The following is a 24,552-nucleotide window of genomic DNA, read 5'->3' as shown; positions in this document are numbered from 1 at the left end:
AGAGAGAGAGAGAGAGCAGGGGAGAGAGAGAGAGAGAGCAGGGGAGAGAGAGAGAAAAAGAGCAGTGGAGAGAGAGAGAGAGAGAGAGCGGGGGAGAGAGAGAGAGCGCGCGGGAGAAAGTGGGAAAGACTTGAATTTATATAGCGCCTTTCACGACTTCAGTGCGCGCAAAGCGCTTTACAGCCAATGAAGTACTGTTTGAAGTGTAGTCGCTGCAATGTTGGAAATGCGGCAGCTAAATTCCACACAGCAAGGTCCCAGAAACAGCAATGTGATAATGACCAGATCTGTTTTTTTGATGATGTTGCTTGAGGCTAACTATTAGCCAGTCGATGGAACTGAATCTCAGGTGCTGGGTCTAATGGGTGGCCGCTTTGTGCTACTGCCAGAGACTAATTTCTAACCCTCCCGTCCTTCCCCAGTTTTCCAACTTAGAACCAACTTCGGCTTGAAACAGGCAGTTACTGTGCATCCATCGCCTAGGAACTGGGGCTCTGAGCTCCACAAGTTTCCAATGGAGAGATTAGAGCTCGCCATGTTCAGCAGAGCGAATGAAATACTTCCTCTACCCCAAACTGGCTTTGAAAGAGAACGTATAATAATAGCCAATCGACAATATTAGATCGCAAACGTTGATGAACTGGAGGTGGAGGGAGGGAGATGGGGCGTTTCCTGTCTGTTTAAGATAAGCACGGCCAGAAGTAAACTCTTGAGTAATAAGGGGTTCCATTGAAAGGCAGGCCTGCCAAACATCAACACAAAAGCTTCCTTTTCCGATCCAGGCAGGTGAATGACCCATCAAGGACAGAGAAAATAAACACGGCAGGCAATGCACCGAGAGACGGGGGTCAAAGGTCAAACCAAGCAAACACAGGCCTAGTCATTTAACCGCGAGCCTGTCACAGCTGCATGTGACCGGCATTAGCCAGGACCCTTGTTGGGCATGGAATTCTCCCCAGCCCCTTCCCCCTTAAGTCATGGAATCAAATTCAATCAGTTGTAAACGGGTCTCTTGCCCTGCTTTGGGAAGCCGCCCAGTTGTGCGCGCGTTCCCTCAAACTCCCGGAGAATAAGCAGCCGTCCAATTCTGATCGAGTCCTGGTACAGGACGGTGCTACATGTTATACTAAACCTGTATCGAACCTTGGTTAGACCACACTCGGAGCACTACGCACAGTTCTGGTCTCCATATTATAAAAAGGATACAGAGACACTGTAGAGGGTGCAGAGAGGATTTACAAGGATGATACCAGAAATGCGAGGGTATACATATCCGGAAAGGATGAACAGGCTGGGCCTCTTTTCGGGTGACCTAATAGAGGTCTTTAAAATGATGAAAGGTTTTGATAGAGTCGATACAGAGAGAATGTTTCCACTTGTGTGGAAGAGCAAAACTAGAGGCCATCAATATAAGATAGTCACCAAGAAATCCAACAGGGAATTCAGGAGAAACTTCTTTACGCAGAGAGTGGCGAGAATGTGGAACTCGCTGCCACAGGGAGTGGTTGAGGCGAATAGTATTGATGCATTTAAGGGGAGGCTGGACAAGTGTATGGGGGAGAAGGGAATAGAGGGTTATGCTGATAGATTTAGATGAGGAAAGACGGGAGGAGACTCGAGTGGGGCATAAACGCCGGCATGGACTGGTTGGGCCGAATGGCCTGTTTCTGGGCCGTATACCCGATGTAAATTCTATTTGTCCTCCTTCCCCTCACTCTCCCGACTACTTATTCATGGATTACCACCCAAAGATCCAAAAGCTGGAAGCCACACTATTAGCGGGGAAGTGCATTCCCGCGATGTGTAACTCATTGTGCACAAACAGAGAGTCGCGCAGGGACGCAAAGCCACAACTTTAGCAACTAAAATCAGACAATCAGACAGCACGAGGAGGAATTTCTTCTCTCAGCGGGTCGTGAATCTGTGGAATTCTCTGTCCCAGAGAGCTGAGGAGGCTGGATCAGTGAATGTATTTAAGGTGGAGATAGATAGATTTTAGAATGATAAGGGAGTCAAGGATTATGGGGAGCGGGCAGGGAAGTGGAGTCGAGTCCAGGATCAGATCAGCCATGATCTTATTGAATCGCGGAGCAGGCTCGAGGGGCCGTATGGCCGACTCCTGCTCCTTATGTTGTTATACAGCACAGAAGGAAGCCATTGGGCCTATCGTGCCTGTGCTGGCTCTTTGAAAGAGCTGGTAATTAGCCCCACTACCCCTGCTCATTCCGCACAGCCCCGCACATTGGGTCTTTTTAAGTCTGTAAGTAACTCCCTTTTGAAGGCTGCAATCGAGCCTGCCTCCACCACCCTTTCAGGCAGCGCGTTCCAGATCCTAACAACTCGGAGAATGTTTTTTGCCTCATCGCCCCTCCGGTTCTTTTGCCATTTAAGGTGTCAATGTCACACTGCAGGACACAATTCTCCACTTTGTAACTCCCCCCGGCCTCCAGTCATGGCCCCCCGAGTCTGTTGCTCTCCCATTCAGGCGCCCAAAGCCGTAACTGTTGGTGTGAAAAATGGCCGATTTTATTGAGGGCCGCGGTTACAGCTCTGGGTCTGAGGGCACTCACGCGGGGCATCGGCAACTGCCGCTCCAACCCCAAGTTTACCTCTCGGAACGGAGCAGGCCGACACGCCACATGACCGAGGGGAAGCAGGGACCGAGGAGCTTGGTCCCTACCTGGGCCAGTCGTGTGGTTTCTGCAGTCAGGTACAGACAGCACCGGTTATATGAGGCATGGCCCAGGGAGGGGGGCAAGAGGGAAAAGGAGTCGAGTTGGAATATGTACACAACGTTCTTTAACTCACCATTGTTCTTGCATTTATATAGCGCCTTCCACAACCACCAGGCGTCTCAAAGCGCTTTACAGCCAATGAACTGAATTGGCAGTGAATTTTTGAGTGTGGTCGCTGTTGTAATGTAGGAAAAGCAGCAGTCAATTTGCGCACAGCAAGCTCTCAAAAACAGCAATGTGATAATGACCAGATAATCTGTTTTTTTTGGTGTTGATTGAGGGATAAATATTGGCCCAGGATACCGGGGATAACTCCCCTGCTCTTCTTCGAAATAATGCCACGGGATCTTTTAGGTCCACCTGAGAGAGCAGACAGGGCCTCGGTTTATCGTCTCATCTGACAATGCAGCACTCCCTCAGCACCGCACTGGGAGTGTCAGCCTAGATTTGTGTGCTCAAGGCTCTGGAGTGGGACTTGAACCCCACGACCTTCTGACTCAGAGGCGAGGGTGCTTCCCCACTGAGCCACGGAAGATAAGTTACATGGGGTTGTGTTTGCGACACTCTGCACCCCCAGTGAAGTCAAAACAGTGCAACAGGATCTCAGCTCTTCAACGGAATGGAGGAGACGGGCAGCGACAGCCTGATTGTGGCGGATGAGCCCAATCACCTTTGACCCGGACATCCTTTGACCACATTTTTCAGGGTTTGCCCGGGAGGAAGAAGGGTCCGAGCTGCTTACCAACGACATCCAGCTGGTAGGTGTGGTTGATGCTGCCGAATGGATTCTCCACCACGCAGGTGTAATTGGCCTTGTCGGAGGGCACCACTCCGTCCATGATGAGACTCCAGTGTTGCGAGCGGACCTTTGGGAGAAAAGGACAGAGGACAAGTAGCACAAAAAACACCAAACAACACTGGGCCGAACAGCGGCGGGATTTACAATGGCGGGACTTGCTGGGACGTTCGGGAGGCAGTTATCAGGGAGCCTCGCCGACAAATTTCACTTCACAGCCCGAACCGTTCACAGCTCGAGAGTTAGCAACTTCAACCCATTCTCATGGAGCCCCACCGAGAGGTAGACATAAAAACATAAGAAATAGGAGCAGGATCAGGCCTGCTCCGCCAATCAATATGATCATGACTGATCTGATCGTGACCTCAACTCCACTTCCCTATCCGCTCCCCATAACCCCTTATTCCCATAGACGGAGATAAGCACTGTACAGGGAGAGCATGGTTCACGAGGTTGATTCCGGACATGAAGGGGTTGTCTTATGAGGAAAGGTTGAGCAGGATGGGCCTATACTCGTCGGGAGTTTGGAAGAATGAGGTGATCTTATTGAAGTGTATAAGATTCTGAGGGGGCTCGACGTGGTAGATGCAGAGAGGATGCTTCCCCCCCGTGGGGGAATCCAGAACTAGGGGACATAGTCTCAGAATAAGGGGTCGCACATTTATAACGGAGATGAGGAGGAATTTGTTCTCGGAGATTGGTGAATCTTTGGAATTCTCTGCCCCAGAGAGTTGTGGAGACTGCGTCATTGAAGGTGGAGATAGACAGATTTTTAAAAGGTAAGGGATTTGGTTATGGGTAGCGGGCGGGGAAGTGGAGCCGAGGCCAAGATCAGATCAGCCATGATCTTACTGAATGGCTCGAGGGGCCAAATGGCCGACTCCTGCTCCCATTTCTTACGTTGTTATGGGAGCTGTACGTAGGCATGGAGGCACCCCTTCCAGTGCTGCTCGCCAGTCAGACATGGACATGTCTCAGCTCGGATCACCTCAACCTTATCGCTGATTAAATAAATCTCACGAGAGAGGGAGGAATGGGAACATACAAGGTGGAACAACTAGTGGCCGTGTGAGCTGTTAAACCTCAAGTACGACCAACACACGAAGGGTTACAAGAATTCACGGGCTACTTAAAACGCAGCACAAACATTCTGCAATGTTGCGTTAGGTTGGAGGTGAGCCCAAGACGTTTTCTCTTCGTGACCTTTGACCCACATGAAAGGGCAGGGCCAACTCCCCCTCCCCCCACCCCCCCTCCCGCCAAAAAAACAACCCTTGTCGAGTGACCCTGCCCTCGTTGTGAGATGGAAAATAATCTGTTGCAGCTGCTGTGTGACAGGCCCGAGTCGACCTCAAACAGTCTAATCGCTCAGGCAGATGTTACATGTGCGGGGCTGACCTCGGAGCTGTGCCTTCAGCACATCTGGCCACGTCCCAATGTCGGCCATCTTAGTGTGGGGGGGGGGGGGGGGGGGGGGGAAACAGGAGCGGGGTCTTTTCATCTTAGCCCAGGCTGTGGAAACAATCAGCTGGTGTTGGGTTTCTCCCGGAGAGCTCCGCTTGCAACCAGTGTTGAAGCAGGGCCCACAGCATCATTCATCTTCAACCGAGCCGTTTGATGAAGAGACCCGGGAGGAATCTCTTCATCCAGAGAGGTACTGGAACCGTCGAGACCACTGCGCCATTTTGGGGGGGGGGGCGGAAGTGGATAAATCTTGGAAGCTACAGGAGATGTGGAGAGAGCAGGGCAGTGGGATTTGCTTTGGATTGTTCCAGCAATGAGCTGGCTTAGACACGAAAGAAAGAAAGATTTGTATTTCTCTAGTGCCTCTCATAGCCACCGGACGTCTCAAAGCGCTTTACAGCAAATGAAGCACTTTTGGAGTGTAGTCACTGTTGTAATGTGGGAAATGCAGCAGCCAATTTGCACACAGCAAGCTCCCACAAATAGCAATGTGATAATGACCAGATAATCCATATTTTTTTTTTGTGACGTTGATTGAGGGAGAAATATTGGCCCCAGGACACCAGGGATAACTCCCCTGCTCGAAGCCGAAACACACAAACAGGTCATTCGGCCCAAGAGGTCCAAGATGCTCTTGCACGACAGTGAATCCCACACTCTCACTCCTTCATCATATTTTGAGGGGCTAAGCAGAGGGAGTTAGAGCTCAGAGGGCAAGGACAACTGGGTCAGTCAGGGGTCACTCAGGGTCAAGGGTCACTGGGGGTCAGGGGTGGAGTGGGCCAGTGGGTTGGGCTCACCAGGCTTGCTGCAACTGACAGCTGTTATTGCAGCCAACATTCCTTCACACAAATGTAAGGAACAAACTCACAGTACATGAAAACCTGGCGAGAGTGGGTACTTTCTCCAGGGTGCCAGAAACATTTTGTTGTTGGCACGTTTGTGCATTTCCCAATATTTCTGAAGTCTATATAGAATTTTACATTGGCGGCAGAAGTTTGGAACTCTCGCAAACAGCAATTCATGCTGGATCAATTGTTAATTTTAAATCTTCCGATTGATAGCTTTTTGTTAACCAAAGGTATTAAGGGAAATGGGCCAAAGGCGAGTATGTGGAGTTAGGTCGCAGATCAGCCATGATCTCACTGAATGGCGGAGCAGGCTCGAAGGGCCACATGGCCTCCTCCTGTTCCTATTGTAATATATGCACCTGTGAGGATGCTCACAGGTTTATAGAGCTGTGGAGAAGAGGCTGCTCCTCAAATTCTGGCTGCACTTCAGTCCCACGCTCCTGATCTTTGGGCACCCTGTGCGGAGGGGAGCGGGCAGATCGGAAGGCCTCCTCGTAGGACTGCTCCTGGGCCTGGCCAAGGGGGCCATCAGCCAGTCCAGGCAACAGGTGGCCGAGGGGGTCATTCAGCCTGACTGCCTGCCTCTCTTCCGTGGTTACATCCGAGCCAGGGTGTCCCAGGAGATGGAGCACGCGGTGTCCACCGGTACGCTCGCGGCCTTCCATGAGAGGTGGGCGCCGGAGGGACTGGAGCGCATCATCACCCCCGGCAACCAAATTTTAATTTGATTTGATAAAGTTCCCATGTTAATTTGGATTATGTGTTCTAGTGCCCTTTAAAGGGGGCACTTGATTTAAACATTCTTACAAAAATAGAGCTGTTGAGTTGGGAGTGGTTTAGCCAGTCACATGATGTTCACAAGACTCAATAAAACCCCAGCCAGTTGGGTTTGGGGGATCCACGATGGGGCAGGTGGTTGTGAGCCTGGTGGATGAGCTGGTAATGTGCGGTGTTATTGTTAAACCTTTGCTAATAAACCAACTCGCTTTTAATAGCAATGTGTTGCGATGAATTCTTAAGCAAAGAAGCCATGAAGCAAATACTTTATACCTATATTCCTAGAAAAATCAGCAAGGGTTTGGGGGGTTCTCTCACTGTTGCCTCCTGGACTGTGAGCAGCTGGATTGTGGGGGTGGGGAGACAGGCTGTGATAGGCCGCCCACGACGGAATAGTCCGCTGATAACCACTGCCGGGAGGCTTGCAGATGAGGAACAAGGTATTGGGAGAGAGGCACCGGCCCCATTGCTCCACCAGGATGTCGGGAGGTGATGGTGGGGGGGGGGGGGGGGGGGGGGAGTGGGGAACGATGCACATTCAAGTACAACCACGCCCCAGTGACAAGCCACCGAGTAGGAGGACACGGCCGCACCTGGCTAGGCTTCCAGCACGAAACACGATACCGGGCTGAGGCTCAATCAATCAGAAGCACTCGGGGCCAAGGCGCGTCACCTGACGGAGGATAGCCGTCAGCGACAGGGCACAGACAATGGGAAGTGGGCGTCAAAGCATCCCCTTTCAGTCCTTCCCAGAGAAAGGCTCTCCAGTGTCACGGAGGTATGTGGTCCTGTCTTCACTGTGCAGGGCTCTGATTAATCTCCCTGTCGTTTCCATCCATTGGAGGTTGGCCTGGGGGCGTGGCGGGGAGTGGGGGCGGGGTGGGGTGAGGGAGGGGAGGAAAGCAGGTGTCCATCACCATCCCAGTGTCATTCCCCGCTGAAACCCACCGGCCAATTGCGCAGCGGCTCAATTTCAGCACGGCCACCTCCCTTTCCCTTGCCTCGCCCTTCAGTCCCTCCCGCTCCCCGCAGGAGCTGGCTGCAACGGGAGTTTCTCCCTCGGACCGGTACTCCCGACCGCCGGCCGCTCGCTGGTCCGCCCACGTGACGCGAAGTGGCGCGGCAAGGGTGGAACGAGAAGAACCGCCCCACAATCTCGGACTCTTTCCCCCCCACCCCCCTTCCGAGGTCACAACGGCTCACAAGACGCAAAGCCCAGATTGTGGTGTCACACTCCACAAAGTGTGAATACATTTTAAAATTTTTTTCGCCAATCCAAATGCTAAGAGCCAACCTTTGACACAGATTCGTGCAATGGAGCAGAAGGTGACTTCGCAGTATATGACAATCCCAAAGGGATGAGGGACTTCAGTGACATGGAGAGACTGGAGAAGTTGGGGTGGTTCTCCTTGGAGCAGAGAAGGTTGAGAGGAGATTTGATCGAGGGGTTCAAAATCATGAGGGGTCTGGGCAGAGTAGATAGAGAGAAAGTGTTCCCATTGGCGGAAGGGTTGAGAACCAGAGGACACAGATTTAAGGTGATTGGCTGAAGAACCAAAGGCGACAGGAGGGAAAACTATTTACGCAGCGGGTGGTTAGGATCTGGAAAGCGCTGCCTGAGAGGGTGCTGGAGGCAGACTCAATCGTGGCTTTCAAAAGGGAGTTGGATAAGTCCCTGAAGGGAAAATGTGCAGGGCTACGGGGAAAGGGCGTGGGAGTGGGACTGGCTGAAGTGCGTTTGCAGAGAGCCGGCACGGGCTCGATGGGCCGAATGGCCTCCTTCTGTGCTGTAACCGTTCTCTGATTCTTCTAACTCCTGCTGCACGAGTCACCCTGATGACTGGATGAGATGATCTCAGAACAGGTTATCAGTTTGGTTACCATTGTAGTGCAAGGAGTTTCTTATATATAAAGTAGTGGGAAAAACACAATTTATCCTGAGGAGAACAATCCATTATCATGATTACCTCAAAGAACCCGGCAGTTGTTCTGTAGTAATCCAATAATACATCGTCATAATTGGATAAATGCGTCAAGGGAAGTCAGCTGCAGGGCTATGGGGAAGGAGCATGCGATAGGCAAATTATTATTTAAATGGACAAAAATTACAAAGTGCTGCAGTACAGAGGGACCTGGGGGTCCTTGTGCATGAAACACAAAATGTGAGTGTGCAGGTACAGCAAGTAATCAGGAAGGCAAATGGAATATTGGCTTTTGTTACAAGCGGATAGAGTATAAAAGCAGAGAGGTCCTGCTACAACTGTACAGGGTATTGGTGAGGCCACACCTAGTGTAACAGTTGGAGCTTTTTGACTGATTGTGGCTACCGTAGTTGTCATGATGTTTTCCCACCATTGGATGGCATTTTCTGATTGGACAGAGACAGACAAAGAGAAAGATAGAGAGAGAGAGAGAGGGGAACACAGCGAGCAGCAGGGACCTACCTCCATTTTAGCTAGAACTATCTGTAACTTTTGTTAATTAGAAACTAATCTTGTGTAGTAGTAAACCTTCCCAGAAGTACAGTTATGTAAGTAACTTCTCCTTATCCAATCGTTCTGGAATTATTCTATTTTATCTTTGATGTACAGTAAGATATAAGTAATTTCTCTTTATTGCTGGGTTTTATTCTATTGTTACTGTTGTATTTCAAGAATTCTAGATCTGTTTTTATTCTTTATCAACAGTTTCACACTACATTATTAAAGGATTTGGATTCTGAAGCTCTGACCATTAGCCATATTTCTTGGTGGAGTGTTGAAGCTAGCTGGAGAATCAGTTATCGCTCGCCATACTCTACACTCTGACAGAAACCAGTACACCTGGAGTACTGCGTATAGTTTTGGTCTCCGTATTTAAGAAGGGATATACGTGCATTGGGGGCAGTTCAGAGAAGGTTCATTCGGTTGATTCCTGAGATGAAGAGGTTGACTTATGAAGATCGGTTGAGCAGGTTAGGCCTGTACTCATTGGAGTTCATAAGAATGAGAGGTGATCTTATTGATATAAGATAATGAGGGGGCTCGACAAGGTAGATGCGAGAGGATGTTTCCCCTCATGGGGGAATCTAGAACTAGGGGCATAGTTTTAGAATAAGGGATCGCCCATTTAAAACTGAGATGAGGAGGAATTTCTTCTCTCAGAGGGTTGTAAATCTGTGGAATTCTCTGCCTCAGAGAGCTGTGGAGGCTGGGACATTGAATATATTTAAGGTGGCGATAGACAGATTTTTGAGCACTAAGGGAGTAATGGGTTATGGGGAGCAGGCAGTTAAGTGGAGCTAAGCCCATGATCAGATCAGCCATGATCTTATTAAATGGCGAAGCAGGCTCGAGGGGCCAATGGCCTGCTCCTGCTCCTATTTCTTATGTTGTTATGTAGTTGGATAGCTCTACCAAAGAGCTGGCACAAGCATGATGGGCCAAATGGCCTCCTTCTGTGCTTTAAGACTATGATTCTCAGACTTGAAAGCTGCATTTGTCCCAGCCTCCAACTGGGCGAGAGAGCTCAGGTCTCGGATAGGAGAAACACCAAATGTATCTCGTCCACTTCGTACTTTCGGGCATCGAGGGATCTGTAGATCTCGCTGGTTAGAGGTTCCCATCTAACTATTATTCGCTCTGATTTACACATATTCTAAACTTGACCGACGCTTAAAATCTTTTAAGAATTAAAAATGAAATCCTACAGGAGAACAACCACCTGTAGTGAAATGTCCCAAGGCGCTTCACAGCAACAATTGTCAAACAAAATTTAACACCGGGCCACATAAGGAGAGATTAGGGCAGGTGACCAAAAGCTGGGTCGAAGAGGTAGGTTTTAAGGAGCGCTTTGGAGGAGGAATGTGAGTCGGAGAGGTTAAGGGCGGGAATTCCAGAGCTTAGGGCCTTGGCAGCTGAAGTAGGCTGAAGCACAGATCAAATCAAGAAGTTAATGGGAAGGCACTCCATTAAAATGAAAGGAAGGAAGTTACCTCATTAAAGATGAGCTCTTGTATAGAGTGCTGAGCTGGTGCTGGAGGCACTGATACCCGATGCTCAGGTCTCAGCAGTTACATCCAACCCAACGGTAAACTTGCCCGGATTTGCCTTGACTGGCACTCGGGATTTCATTACCGGCTCCTCGGGCGTGCAGCAAATTTAATCTCCTTGTTGCTCAGGCCTGTCTTATCAGGTGCCGTCCACAGGACAGGCCCCTCCCCATAACCCCGTAACCTCCTCCAGCCCTCCGAGATCTCTGCGCTCCTCCAATTCTGGCCCCTTGCGCTGCGTTGATTTCCATTGCTCCGCCATTAGCGGCCGTGCCTTCGGTTGCCTGGGCCCCAAGCGCTGGAATTCCCTCCCTAAACCTCTCCTGCCTCGTTCTCGTCCTTTACCATGCTTCTCTTTGACCAAGCCTTTGGCCACCTGTCCTAATACATCCTCAAGTGGGGCGGTCTCAAATTCGGGTTGCTCACGCTCCTGCGAAACATCTGCTGTTGTTGTCGTAGAGCGGTACTGAAGCAAGAGATTGGCACTTTCAACTGAACCCCCTCGACAAAGCTCGAGGCAAATAGATACATCTCGCGATTGACCCGTGTAATGTATACAGCTGCGAGGACAGCAAGAGGTCGGAGGACAGCAGCAGGGTCGTGGCCCAGGAGCAGTGCAGTGCAGACCAACAGCGAGTTCCTGAGACCGCCATTGCGTCCTACGAAACCCAGGGATAGAGGCCCTGCGGGAAGGAGGAACAACGACAGTAGGAGTATGTGTGTGTGCATGAACTAGGCTCATGCAGCAGAGCCTGCTCTCCAGTCGGCTTGGATCCCATTGCCACTGCATCAAGAGCTTGCTCCGTCAAGCCCGTGTGGTGACTGGTGTGCAACGGCCACCCCATGTTAAAAGAATTCACGCACAGGCATCTTCCACACTTGAAGTCATCCTCGACTCCGAGGGACTGCCTCTGATACACCTGCGTGTATGCTCACAGGTTTGTAGAGCTTTTGAGTTGTGAGTGGCTTAGCCAATCACGTGATGTTCACGCGACTCAATACAACCCCAGCCAGTTGGGTTCAGGGGATCCACGATGAGGTGTGCAGTTGTGAGCCTGGTGGATGAACTGGTTATGTGCGGGTTAAACCTTTGTTAATAAACCAACTAATTCTTAATAGCAATGTGTTGCTATGAATTCTTAAGCAAAGAACCCACGCAGCAAATACATTATACCCGAGTACTGCACATCCAAGAAGCTATCCCGGCTAGCTGCTGTAAAATCGCCCCTTCAGAGAGGAGAAACAGAGGAGAAATCTGCAGTATAACTTCTACTGTGTAGAAGAATGGGAAGTGATCTCATTGAAACAGACAAGATTCTGAGGGAGCTTGACAGGGTAGATGCCGGGAGGTGGTTTCTCCGTGGCGGGAGAGTCTAGAACTAGGGGGCATAGTCTCGGGATAAGGGGCCATTTAAGACTGAGATGAGGAGAAATTTCTCCATTCAAAGGGTTGTAAATCTTTGGCATTCTCTACCCCAGAGGGCTGTAGATGCTCAGTGGTTGAGTATATTCAGAACCATTGATAGATTTTTGGGTATTAAGGGAATCGAGGGATATGGGGATCGGGCGGGAAGGTGGAGTTGAAGTCAATGGGAGAGCAGGCTTGATGGGCCATATAGCCCAATTCCCATGTTGTAATGAGTTATATAATGAATCCTTGCCCCCTCCCCTCCTTCCAGAATGATTAGTAACTGGGCTTGGCTGGAATGGGAGCTGCTTCAGGACAGGATCGCGCCCCTACCTTGTATCCACCAATTCGGTGATCTGGCTTGAAGTCTTTGCCATTCTTCAACCACCGCAGCTTTGGCAGTGGGTTGCCGCCGGCGGGGCAGCGGAACTTCACCGTCTTCATCGCGGGCACGGCGTGAAGTTTCTTCTCCATCTTCTCCGGCTGAGCCCAGTAAGGGGGTCCTGTGAGGGACAAGGAGACACACGATTTACCCGGGGCTCAATGGGCAAGACCAATCGGCGAGCGGAAGCGCGTCCATTGGGCCAATCGGTTCCGCCCGAAACGCAACCGAGGGGGGAAAAAAACCAACCCGCCATTTCCAGCTCGTGGAGCACTGCTGTACCGCTCGTGTTTTCCCAAAGTTTATCGATGCCATGGGCAGAATCATCTGTAGACGCCCAGCGCCTTGGAGCAGGCCCACGCCGATGTCATTGTACCAAGGCTGGCAACTGCCACGAGCAGGCAGAAACCGCACCCTCACCCATAATACCAAACATCGCACCATTAGGTGCCGAATTTCCCCGCAATTCCCATGTATCTGTCCCATTCACCAACCCTCCCGAGATCTCGGCCTTCCTCCAGTTCTGGACTCTTGTGCTTCCCACCACTAGCGGCCGTGCCTTCAGCCGTCCACACCCCAAGCTCTGCACTCTATCCACCCCCTTCAAGTCCTTCTTTAGAAACAACGTCTTTGAACAAGCTTTCGGTCACCTGTCCTAATGTCTCCTTTCTTGACTTGATGTCAAATTAGAAGAACATAAGAAATAGGAGCAGGAGTCGGCCATTCGGCCCCTCGAGCCTGCTCCGCCATTCAATACGATCATGACTGATCTTCCACCCTCAACTCCACCTTCCCGCACTATTCTCATTTCCCTTAATTCCCGTTGTTCCCAAAAATCTATCGACCGCTGTCTTGAATATACTCAACGACTGATCATCCATAGCTGCCTGGGGGAGAGAATTCCAAAGATTCACCACCCTCTGAGTGAAGAAATTTCTCCTCATCTCAGTCCTCAATGGCCAACCCCTTATCCTGAGACTGTGACCTCATGTTCTAGATTCCCCAGCCCGGGGGAAACATTTTCTCAGCATTAACCCCGTCAAGCCCCTTAAGAATTTTAGATGCTTCATAGAATCATAGAAACTTACAGCACGGAAGGAGGCCATTTCGGCCCATCGTGTCCGCACCGGCCGACCAAGAGCTACCCAGCCTAATCCCACTTTCCAGCTCTCGGTCCGTAGCCCTGTAGGTTACGGCACTTCAGGTGCACATCCAAGTACTTTTTAAATGTGGTGAGGGTTTCTGCCTCTACCACCCTTTCAGGCAGTGAGTTCCAGACCCCCACCACCCTCTGGGTGAGGAAATTTCCCCCCAAATCCCCTCTGAATCTCCCCCCAATTACTTTAAATCTATGCCCCCTGGTTGTTGACCCCTCTGCTGAGGGAAATAGGTCTGTCCTATCCACTCTATCTCGGTCCCTCATAATGTTATACACTTCAGTATGGTCTCCACTCAGCCTCCTCTGTTCCAAAGAAAACAACCCCAGCCTATCCAATATTTCCTCATGACTAAAATTCTCCAGTCCAGGCAGCAGCCTCATAAATCTCCTCTGTACCTTCTGCAGTGCAATCACATCTTTACTGTGATATGGTGACCAGAACTGCACGCAATACTCCAGCTGTGGCCTAACTAGTGTTTTATACAGTTAAAGCATAACCTCCCTGCTCTTATATTCTATGCCTCAGCTAATAAAGGAAAGTATTCCGGATGCCGCCTAACCACATTATCTACCTGGCCTGCTACTTTCAGGGATCTGTGGACATGCACTGCAAGGTCCCTCTGATCCTCTACACCTCTGAGTCCTACCATTTAATGTGTTCTCCCATGCCTTGTTAGCCCTCCCCAAATGCTTCAATTAAATCATCTCTCATTCTGCTAATTATGTCTGCACTGCTGTGAAGCGCCTTGCGATGTTAAAGGCACTATATAAATGCAATTGTGGCTTGTTGGTAGATTTGAGTGCGTTTTCGGCACACACACAGGTGCAAGTAGTTTCGCCCCAACTCCTGTAAGCTTTTTCCCCAAGCAACAATGATTTCCTCCTGGCACAACTGGTCTCCCTCGTTATGATTACTTCTTCATTAAGGAGGGAGAAGTGTAATATAGCTCTACCTAGTGGACTACTGCTCCACCTAGTGGTACTGCAGCCACTGCTACTTACATAAGAAAAGCAAGTTCCAGATTGGAGTCATATTGAGCGTGTGTGCGCTTGAGCAACATCGTAAAGAATATGTCACAGTCCCAGCTCTAGCATGGTGCAGGTCGGAGTGTTTCTGTAAGCTCCACTGCTCTTCAACACGGGATCCCACCCCAGACCCTCCCCCGAGCAGCAGTCAGGCAGCACATCAGCCCATCGCCCACCGTCACATCAGGAGTCGACTCAAGGCGGAGGGATTAACCTGACAGCAGCTGGGAAAGAGCATCCCGGACTCAGTTTCAATCGGAGTGCAACTGATAGCCTGCGGCTTGAGGAGAAACTACGAGACTTCCTGTTCAACTGCCCCACCCCCCCCTTCGCCCCCCCACCCATTGATCCCTTTAACAGTTCATGGAATTGTATTCAGGTTGTGATTTATTCATTAAAAAAAACGATTGGGAGTCAGATGACGACAAAGCCGGTTGGAACTTAATTTGGAGCTGTCTGTCAAAGGTACCGCTTTGCACAGGCTGCTGACATATCTCGCAAGTGGGTGCAGAAAGGGTCTCTTCAATACAGCAAAGGATCGGCTTACACAACGTGGCTCGGGTTTGATTCCACTGAGCTGCCAGGAACATACAAGCTAACCCGTCCTGCCTCAGTAGACCCCTGCCCCATGTCCCAACTCGCACCGAGTCCCACTCACCCATCACCCCCTGTGCTCGCTGATTTACTTTGGCTTCTGGTTAAGCCATGCCTCGATTTCAAAACTCTCATCCTCGTTTGCAAATCCCTCCATGGCCCTCGCCCCTCCCTATCTCTGTAATCCCCACCAGCCCCACAACCCCCCCCACCGAGATGTCTGCGCTCCTCAGATTCTGCCCTCCTGACCATCCCGGATTATAATCGGTGGCTGTGCCTTAAGCTGCCTGGGCCCCAAGCTCTGGAACTCCCTCCCTAAACCTCTCCGCCTCTCTTTCCTCCTTCAAGATGCTCCTTAAAACTTTTGGTCACCTGCGCTAATTTCTACTTATGCGGCTCGGAGTCAAATTTTTTATCCCATAATACTCCTGTGAAGCACCTTGGGACGTTTCACTACGTTAAAGGTGCTATATAAATACAAGCTGTTGTTGTTTGATCATCGAGACCTTGACTCTGGAGTTTTGCCGTCCCCGGGTAACCCTATCGAGAGCCGCAGGCTATTTTGCCAGTGGGTGGCCCCGGGTGGGGTTCGTTGTGGCGATGGACGGAGCCCGCCAGTCAGCCTCAGAGCATCGGCCAATCGGCAGTCGCCTCCGTCACTTCGGACCCCCCCTCCCACCCCCGAGTCAGGACATCACCTCAGGTGTCACCGTATGATATTCCGGAGACCAACGATCTCGCTAAGCTGTGCGGCCGTGCATGTGTCTGGAGGTCCCGCGCAGGCAGCTTACCGGCTTGCAAACGGGAGATTTGGATTAAACCCCTCTGGCTCACTAATACCCTTTAGGGGAGGAAATCTGCCGTCCTTACCCTGTCTGGGCCTATATGTGACTCCAGACCCACAGCAATGTGGTTAACTCTTAACCGTCCTCCGAAATGGCCGAAGGAGACACTCAAGCTGTGTTCACCACCACCTTCGCACAGGCAAATAGGGATGGGCAATAAATGCCGGCCTCGTCAGCGACGGCCACATCCCCGTGAATGAATAAATAAATAAATAAATAAATTTGCGCATGCGCGACGTTTTGAAAGGGCCGCACAGCCCCGTTAAAGGGACCGCACGCCATCTAAAAAAAAACAGGACCATTGCCGGAGGCGTGTTTGGTTAAGCAAAGCTGAGCTTTCCTGCCACAGAGATGGTTTGTCCTCTGCTTCCTTCCAGAGAAGCCGGCACCGGGAAAAACGCGCCCCCTGGGCTTTGAATCCCCAGGGAATTCCGTAAAGGCGCTGAAATAGTGCATCGGGTGGGAGACAGATCATTAGATCCCACGGGACGGCGGGAAGGAGCACCGTAGAATCCGGCAGGGCTGAGGCCATTCCCGTGATCCCAACATTCCAACTTCAATTCTTTTCCATAATCAATAAGACAGACCTGCATTTATATAGCATCTTTCACGACCTCAGGACGTCCCAAAGCGCTTCACAGCCAATAAGCTGCCGCGTTTCCCACATTACAACAGTGACTACACTCCATTACACTTTTTTGAAGTGGAGTCACTGTTGTAATGTAGGAAACGCGGCAGCCAATTAGCGCACAGCAAGCTCCCACAAACAGCAACGTGATGATGACCAGATAATTTTTTTCTTTAGTGATGTTGATTGAGGGATAAATATTGGCCAGGACACCAGGGATAACTCCCCTTGCTTTTCTTCGATATAATGCCATGGGATGTTTCACATCCACCTGAGAGAGCAGACGGGGCCTCAGTTTAACGGCTCATCTGAAAGACGGCACCTCCGACAGTGCAGCGCTCCCTCAGCACTGCACTGGGAGCGTCAGCCTAGATTTTTGTGCTCAAGTCTCTGGTCAAGTCACAACCTTCTGACTCAGAGCTGCGGGTACTACCACAAGGCCAACACACTATGGTAAACCACATAATTGATGGCATATCCTCGGAAAATCATCCAATAACATTACTTTCGTGCTTGCAAACATCACACCCCGACACTGCAAATATCCAGTTTCTAGTGAATACAACCATTACACCAGCAAAGACATGCCAATCCAGACCGACTTGACCAACCTACCACCAACCATGTCAAATCTAGAATGCCATTTTGGTGCGTCGCCGAAGCCCTTGAGCGATTTCCCTCAGCCCCGATGACCGCCGGCAAAATGCCCGGAAGAACTGCGACATACGGAATGGATTCCTTATCGAGGAGCCCACAGTACAACCTGAAGGATCAAACCCTCCTCGCAAACAATGAACAACCATCGACTGCCTCAGAACCGGTCACGGTCGATGCTGCCACCTTCTCCAGAGGTGGAGGATTAAAGCCTCTCCATCATGTGACTGTGGAGCTCCTAATCAGAGCCTGGAGCACAACAGCGAGCACTGCCCTCACAGGCAGCCTACACGATATCCACCAGAAGCTTTGGCCTGGGCATCTGACTTAGATATTGACATTTGGTTTGCTTTGCTATTACCATATGGAAGCAGCTGGTTAAAAACGCCCCGAATGGTAACTTGCTCGCCTCAGAGTGCCGATGTGGTGCAAGGGAATGGAACACTACCTGCTCTCACCAATCTGAAGGAATCCAGTTGTTTTACCGAGGCGATACGCGGGTGCGATTGTCTGCAGCAGGGGAGAAAGGAACTCATTTTTTTTTTTGTTTTGTTTTACCTTAATGGCAAGGTGTAAATCCCCATTCCAGGCACTCTAAACAAGAGCTTACTGTGCACCTTTGAATGCTATTGTCTAATTCCTGCTTTCATTGCGGAAATCACACACTTCGGAATGGGCTGACCTTCGGAACAACGAATGAGTAGATTAATCGAGAGAGCCAGAGGCACCTCGAGGGATAGGGTTGCAGCACTTGCCAATAACAGTGGATGAGTGTTCAGTCAAACATATCACCCAACTTGCTGTTATAGTTTATCGGGCTGGAGGGGAGCGGGAAATAGGTCATTTAAAATGAGGTCCCCTTTCCCCTTTAGTAGAATGCACGGCAAAACGAGGCACATTTGATATTTCCTGCCAGCTCGTATTTTGGGCCGAGTTGGTGGTGGTTTGGGTTTTGCTATGCCACATATTACAGAGGGGAGCTCCTAGAGTGTCAGCCGTGGCTCAGTGGGCAGCACACTCGCCTCTGAGTCTGAAGGTTGTGGGTTCAAGTCCCACTCCAGCGACTTGAGCACAAAAATCTAGGCTGACACTCCCAGTGCAGTGCTTCGCTGCACTGTCAGAGGTGCCGTCTTTCGGATGAGACCTTGAACCGAGACCCCGTCTGCTCTCTCAGATCCCATGGCACTATTTTGAAAAATAGCAGGGGAGCTATCCCCGGTGTCCTGGGGCCAATATTTATCCCTCAATCAACATCACAAAAAACAGATTATCTGGTCACGATCACATTGCTATTTGTGGGAGCTTGCTGTGCACAAATTGGCTGTCACGTTTCCCACATTACAACAGTGACTACACTCCAAAAAGTACTTCATTGGCTGCAAAGCGTTTTGGGACGTCCGGTGGTTGTGAAAGGCGCTATATAAATGCAAGTCTTTCTTTCAGGTGAAGCCCGGTTGCCAGCGATGGTTGACACCAACCGGGGTGGGCTCCTCACCAAACCCAACAGGTGACCTGTACAAGGATTGGGGGCTCGCCCAAAGAATGGTAGCCTGGCAAACCGAGACATCTGATGGTGACCCCAAGAGGCCTGCGACGAAAGATAATCGAGGGACTGGGCCGAGAAATTAAGGTCTAGATTTTCAAAGCCAATCACTGGCTCACCACTGGGACAGAAATGGAAACACGTTCCTTGCACGCATCACACATTCGCGCACACGCACTTGCCTCTGTACTTCACATGGTGCAAACACACACTGTCCCCCTGTATTTTGTACACACATGTGCACACGCCCTTGTGCTTACTCAGCATTGGCTTCAACCGCTGAAGGCGCATGAACTCTTTCTTTTATTGGAAGTGGAGCAATAGGACGTCCCAGCTACAATCCTTATATTACAATAACCTTAACAAGGTTCTTTTAGACATAAAGTCGTGCAATACCAGCGCTTCAACACCCAGGTGACAGTGAACAACAGATGATCACCCTCTCCAGCATACTCGCACCCACCCCAAGGGTCGCTGAAATGTCAAACTATCCCAGGGATCTCCTGTGTACAACTCTCAAACCTTTCCCCCCTCAGCTGCCCTCCAGGAAGCTTGTTTGTCTTTGAGTCCTGCCAAGTTGGATGTCCCGCTCGGTCTGGTGAAAGGGTTGTCATATGAAGAAAGGTTGAGCAGGTTGGGCCTATACTCATTGGAGTTTAGAAGACTTAAGAGTTGAAAACGTACAAGATTCTGAGGGGGCTCGACAGGGTAGATGCAGAGAGGATGTTTCCCCTCGTGGGGGAATCAAGAGCTAGGGGGGCATAGTTTCAGAATAAGGGGTCGTCCATTTAAAACGGAGATGAGGAGGAATTTTTTCTCTCAGAGAGTCGTGAATCTTTGGAATTCTCTGCCCCAGAGAGCTGTGGAGCTGGGTCATTGAATATATTTAAGGTGGAGATAGACAGATTTTCAAACGATAGGGGAGTCAAGGGTTATGGAGAGCGAGCAGGGAAGTGGAGTTGAGGCCAGGATCAGATCAGCCATGATCTTATTGAATGGCGGAGCAGGCTCGAGGGGCCAGATGGCCGACTCCCGCTCCTATTATGTTCTTATGTCTCTGTCACCCTCTCTCCTCAGCCACCACTCTTCAAGGTTTTCCACCTTCTCTCCGTCCACCCCTGCCATCGATCCCTTCAGCCTCGCATCAGCGCGCGAGTCCCGCGGCTGGAAACACGTCAAGGGGTTGACGTGATCGCCCCACCTCCCCCCCCCCGACAATCCTCAAAAGACACAGGAGAACTGCGGGCACCAACGCACAAGGTCACCAACCCTTCCAGGATTGGCCTGGGATCTCCAGGAATTAAACAACAACAACAACTTGTACTTGTAAAGCGTCCCAAGGGATGTTATAAGACAAAAAAATAAGTCTGACACCGAGCCACACAAGATGAAATAAGGGCAGGTGACCAAAACCTTGGTCAAAGAGGTAGGTTTTAAGGAGCGTCTTGAAGGAGGAGGAGAGGCAGAGAGGCGGACAGGTTTAGGGAGGGAGTTCCAGAGCTTGGGGCCCAGACCTCAGAAGGCACGGCCGCCGATGGTTGAGCGATTATAATCAGGGCTGCTCAAGAGGGCAGAATTAGAGGAGCGCAGACATCTCGGGGGGTTGTGGGGCTGGAGGAGGTTACAGAGATAGGGAGGTGGCGAGGCCATAGAGGGATTTGTAAACAAGGATGAGAATTTTGAAATTGAGGCGTTGCTGAACCGTGATCCAATGTAGGTCAGCGAACACAGGGGTGGTGGGTGAGCGGGACTTAGTGCGAACTAGGACACAGAGCAGCCGAGTTTTCGATGATCTACCAACCATTTAAGTTAAAATAAATATTAAATTAAAAAAAAAATGAAAGCATCCTGGACAATCCTGGGAAAAAGTGCAGAGTGCATTAAATAATGGACTGTTTGTTTTCATTTCCTTTGAGTATTTCTAGCATTCTGTTTTAATTTTCTATTAGTCATTCACAGGATGTCGGCATCGCTGGCAAGGCCGGCATTTATTGCCCATCCCGAATTGCCCCTTGAGAAGTGGTGGTGAGCCGCCTTCTTGAACCGCTGCAGTCCGTGTGGTGAAGGTGCTCCCACAGTGCTGTTAGGGAGGGTGTTCCAGGATTTTGGCCCAGCGACGATGAAGGAACGGCCGCTATATTGCCAGGTCAGGGCGGTGTGTGATAAGTTTGACCGAGGACCGTCCCCACGATTAATGGGCATTGCGGGTTCGAAGAGTTAATTGGAACCATCCGGTTTCGTGATGAGGTTGTTAATTACTCCGGCAGCACAACAGAAGGTCTGGGAGCCTGTGACAGCGATTCATGTGCAAATTCAGCCCCCTCCTGCGTGCTTGATACAAATAATCGTGATTTCCCTGGCATTGTAAGCACCAAAGTTAACAAAAAAAAGCCAAGACAAAAAAGATAATTAAATGTTGCCTCACTGACGCACCTTCAGGAATAAAAGTGAGATTAATTCTTGTGTCAATCAGCAAAGGTTGGTTGACAAACGATGTGGCAATTTTGACGCACTGCTTTCCGTCCCCAACATCAACTTCCAGTCAGTGTGATGGACAATGCTGAACGGTAAAGGCACTTGTGCATGTGACAAAGAGTGGCTTCAATACCAGTGTGTGTCACTCGCCCCTGTTTATCTTACTTCCTGCCAAAGCTCCCATCCACCTTCTTTACAGCTCAGAGACTCATCAGCCCCAGCAGGCTCTCAGAGTTCAGCCCAACATTTCTTCTTATGGATTATTTGAAAAAGTAAAAGAAAGAAATATAGAGAGAGTGAGGGGAAGGGGGAAGAGAAGAGGGGGGTGAGGGGAAGGGGGAAGAGAAGAGGGGGGTGAGGGGAAGGGGGAAGAGAAAAGGGGGGTGAGGGGAAGGGGGAAGAGAAGAGGGGGGTGAGGGGAAGGGGGAAGAGAAGAGGGGGGTGAGGGGAAGGGGGAAGAGAAGAGGGGGGTGAGGGGAAGGGGGAAGAGAAGAGGGGGTGAGGGGAAGGGGGAAGAGAAGAGGGGGTGAGGGGAAGGGGGAAGAGAAGAGGGGGTGAGGGGAAGGGGGAAGAGAAGAGGGGGTGAGGGGAAGGGGGAAGAGAAGAGGGGGTGAGGGGAAGGGGGAAGAGAAGAGGGGGTGAGGGGAAGGGGGAAGAGAAGAGGGGGTGAGGGGAAGGGGGAAGAGAAGAGGGGGTGAGGGGAAGGGGGAAGAGAAGAGGGGGTGAGGGGAAGGGGGAAGAGAAGAGGGGGTGAGGGGAAGGGGGAAGAGAAGAGGGGGTGAGGGGAAGGGGGAAGAGAAGAGGGGAAGGGGAAGAGAAGAGGGGAAGGGGGAAGAGGAGGGGAAAGGGGAAGAGGAGGGGAAGGGGGAAGAGGAGGGGAAGGGGGAAGAGGAGGGGAAGGGGGAAGAGGAGGGGAAGGGGGAAGAGGAGGGGAAGGGGGGAGGAGAGGAGAGGGAGGGGAGAGGAGAGGGGAGAGGAGTGGGAGGGGAGAGGAGAGGGGAGAGGAGAGGGAGGGGGGAGGGGGGGGAAGAGGGGAGAGGGAGGAGAGGGGAGAGGGATGGATGGAGGGAGGGGAAATATGAAGATGGAGGGAGGGGTGGGGATGGAGGGAGGGGAGGGGATGGAGGGAGGGGAGGGGTGGGGATGGAGGGAGGGGGAGGGTGGGGATGGAGGGAGGGGAGGGGTGGGGATGGAGGGAGGGGAGGGGTGGGGATGGAGGGAGGGGAGGGGTGGGGATGGAGGGAGGGGAGGGGTGGGGATGGAGGGAGGGGAGGGGAGGGGAGGGGTGGGGATGGAGGGAGGGGAGGGGAGGGGTGGGGATGGAGGGAGGGGAGGGGAGGGGTGGGGATGGAGGGAGGGGAGGGGTGGGGATGGAGGGAGGGGAGGGGAGGGGTGGGGATGGAGGGAGGGGAGGGGTGGGGATGGAGGGAGGGGTGGGGATGGAGGGAGGGGAGGGGTGGGAATGGAGGGCGGGGAGGGGTAGGGATGGAGGGAGGGGAGGGGTGGGGATGGAGGGAGAGGAGGGGTGGGGATGGAGGGAGGGGAGGGGTGGGGATGGAGGGAGGGGAGGGGTGGGGATGGAGGGAGGGGGATGGAGGGAGGGGAGGGGAGGGGAGGGGTGGGGATGGAGGGAGGGGAGGGGAGGGGTGGGGATGGAGGGAGGGGAGGGGAGGGGTGGGGATGGAGGGAGGGGAGGGGAGGGGAGGGGTGGGGATGGAGGGAGGGGAGGGGAGGGGTGGGGATGGAGGGAGGGGAGGGGAGGGGTGGGAATGGAGGGAGGGGAGGGGAGGGGAGGGGAGGGAAGGGGAGGGAGGGGAGGGGAGGGGAGGGGAGGGAGGGAGGGGAGGGGTGGGGATGGAGGGAGGGGAGGGGAGGGGTGGGGATGGAGGGAGGGGAGGGGAGGGGTGGGGATGGAGGGAGGGGAGGGGTGGGGATGGAGGGAGGGGAGGGGTGGGGATGGAGGGAGGGGAGGGGTGGGGATGGAGGGAGGGGAGGGGATGGGTGGGGATGGAGGGAGGGGAGGGGAGGGGTGGGGATGGAGGGAGGGGAGGGGAGGGGTGGGGATGGAGGGAGGGGAGGGGAGGGGTGGGGATGGAGGGAGGGGAGGGGAGGGGTGGGGATGGAGGGAGGGGAGGGGAGGGGTGGGGATGGAGGGAGGGGAGGGGTGGGGATGGAGGGAGGGTGGGGATGGAGGGAGGGGAGGGGTGGGAATGGAGGGCGGGGAGGGGTAGGGATGGAGGGAGGGGAGGGGTGGGGATGGAGGGAGAGGAGGGGTGGGGATGGAGGGAGGGGAGGGGTGGGGATGGAGGGAGGGGAGGGGTGGGGATGGAGGGAGGGGGATGGAGGGAGGGGAGGGAGGGAGGGGTGGGGATGGAGGGAGGGGAGGGGAGGGGTGGGGATGGAGGGAGGGGAGGGGAGGGGTGGGGATGGAGGGAGGGAGGGGAGGGGAGGGGTGGGGATGGAGGGAGGGGAGGGGAGGGGTGGGGATGGAGGGAGGGGAGGGGAGGGGTGGGATGGAGGGAGGGGAGGGGAGGGGAGGGGAGGGAGGGGAGGGGGGAGGGAGGGGAGGGGGAGGGAGGGGAGGGAGGGGAGGGGTGGGGATGGAGGGAGGGGAGGGGAGGGGTGGGGATGGAGGGAGGGGAGGGGAGGGGTGGGGATGGAGGGAGGGGAGGGGTGGGGATGGAGGGAGGGGAGGGGTGGGGATGGAGGGAGGGGAGGGGTGGGGATGGAGGGAGGGGAGGGATGGGTGGGGATGGAGGGAGGGGAGGGGAGGGGTGGGGATGGAGGGAGGGGAGGGGAGGGGTGGGGATGGAGGGAGGGGAGGGGAGGGGTGGGGATGGAGGGAGGGGAGGGGAGGGGTGGGGATGGAGGGAGGGGAGGGGAGGGGTGGGGATGGAGGGAGGGGAGGGGAGGGGTGGGGATGGAGGGAGGGGAGGGGAGGGGTGGGGATGGAGGGAGGGGAGGGGAGGGGTGGGGATGGAGGGAGGGGAGGGGAGGGGTGGGGATGGAGGGAGGGGAGGGGAGGGGTGGGGAGGGGTGGGGATGGAGGGAGGGGAGGGGAGGGGTGGGGATGGAGGGAGGGGAGGGGAGGGGTGGGGATGGAGGGAGGGGAGGGGTGGGGAGGGGATGGAGGGAGGGGAGGGGTGGGGGGGATGGAGGGAGGGGAGGGGTGGGGGGGATGGAGG

General features: G+C 52.8%; 1 protein-coding gene across 3 annotated transcripts in view; it reads right to left on the bottom strand.

Annotated features, from left to right (window-relative positions):
- The window catches only part of LOC139234971 (fibroblast growth factor receptor 1-like), a 242,364-nt gene that overhangs the window by 50,193 nt on the left and 167,619 nt on the right, over positions 1-24,552 (bottom strand). For all 3 annotated transcript variants that reach the window (XM_070865969.1, XM_070865967.1, XM_070865970.1), the window contains exons 5-6: positions 12,395-12,564; positions 3,478-3,601 (exon numbers count right to left, since the gene is read on the bottom strand). In XM_070865969.1, the coding sequence (XP_070722070.1) occupies positions 3,478-3,601; positions 12,395-12,564 (294 nt within the window). The remainder of the gene's footprint in view (positions 1-3,477; positions 3,602-12,394; positions 12,565-24,552) is intronic.

This window comes from Pristiophorus japonicus, chromosome 22 (assembly GCF_044704955.1).
Source record: "Pristiophorus japonicus isolate sPriJap1 chromosome 22, sPriJap1.hap1, whole genome shotgun sequence".
Classification (NCBI taxonomy): domain Eukaryota; kingdom Metazoa; phylum Chordata; class Chondrichthyes; family Pristiophoridae; genus Pristiophorus; species Pristiophorus japonicus.
The sequence above is the reverse complement of the archived record's forward strand: the minus strand, read 5'-3'. Positions and strand labels throughout refer to the sequence as shown.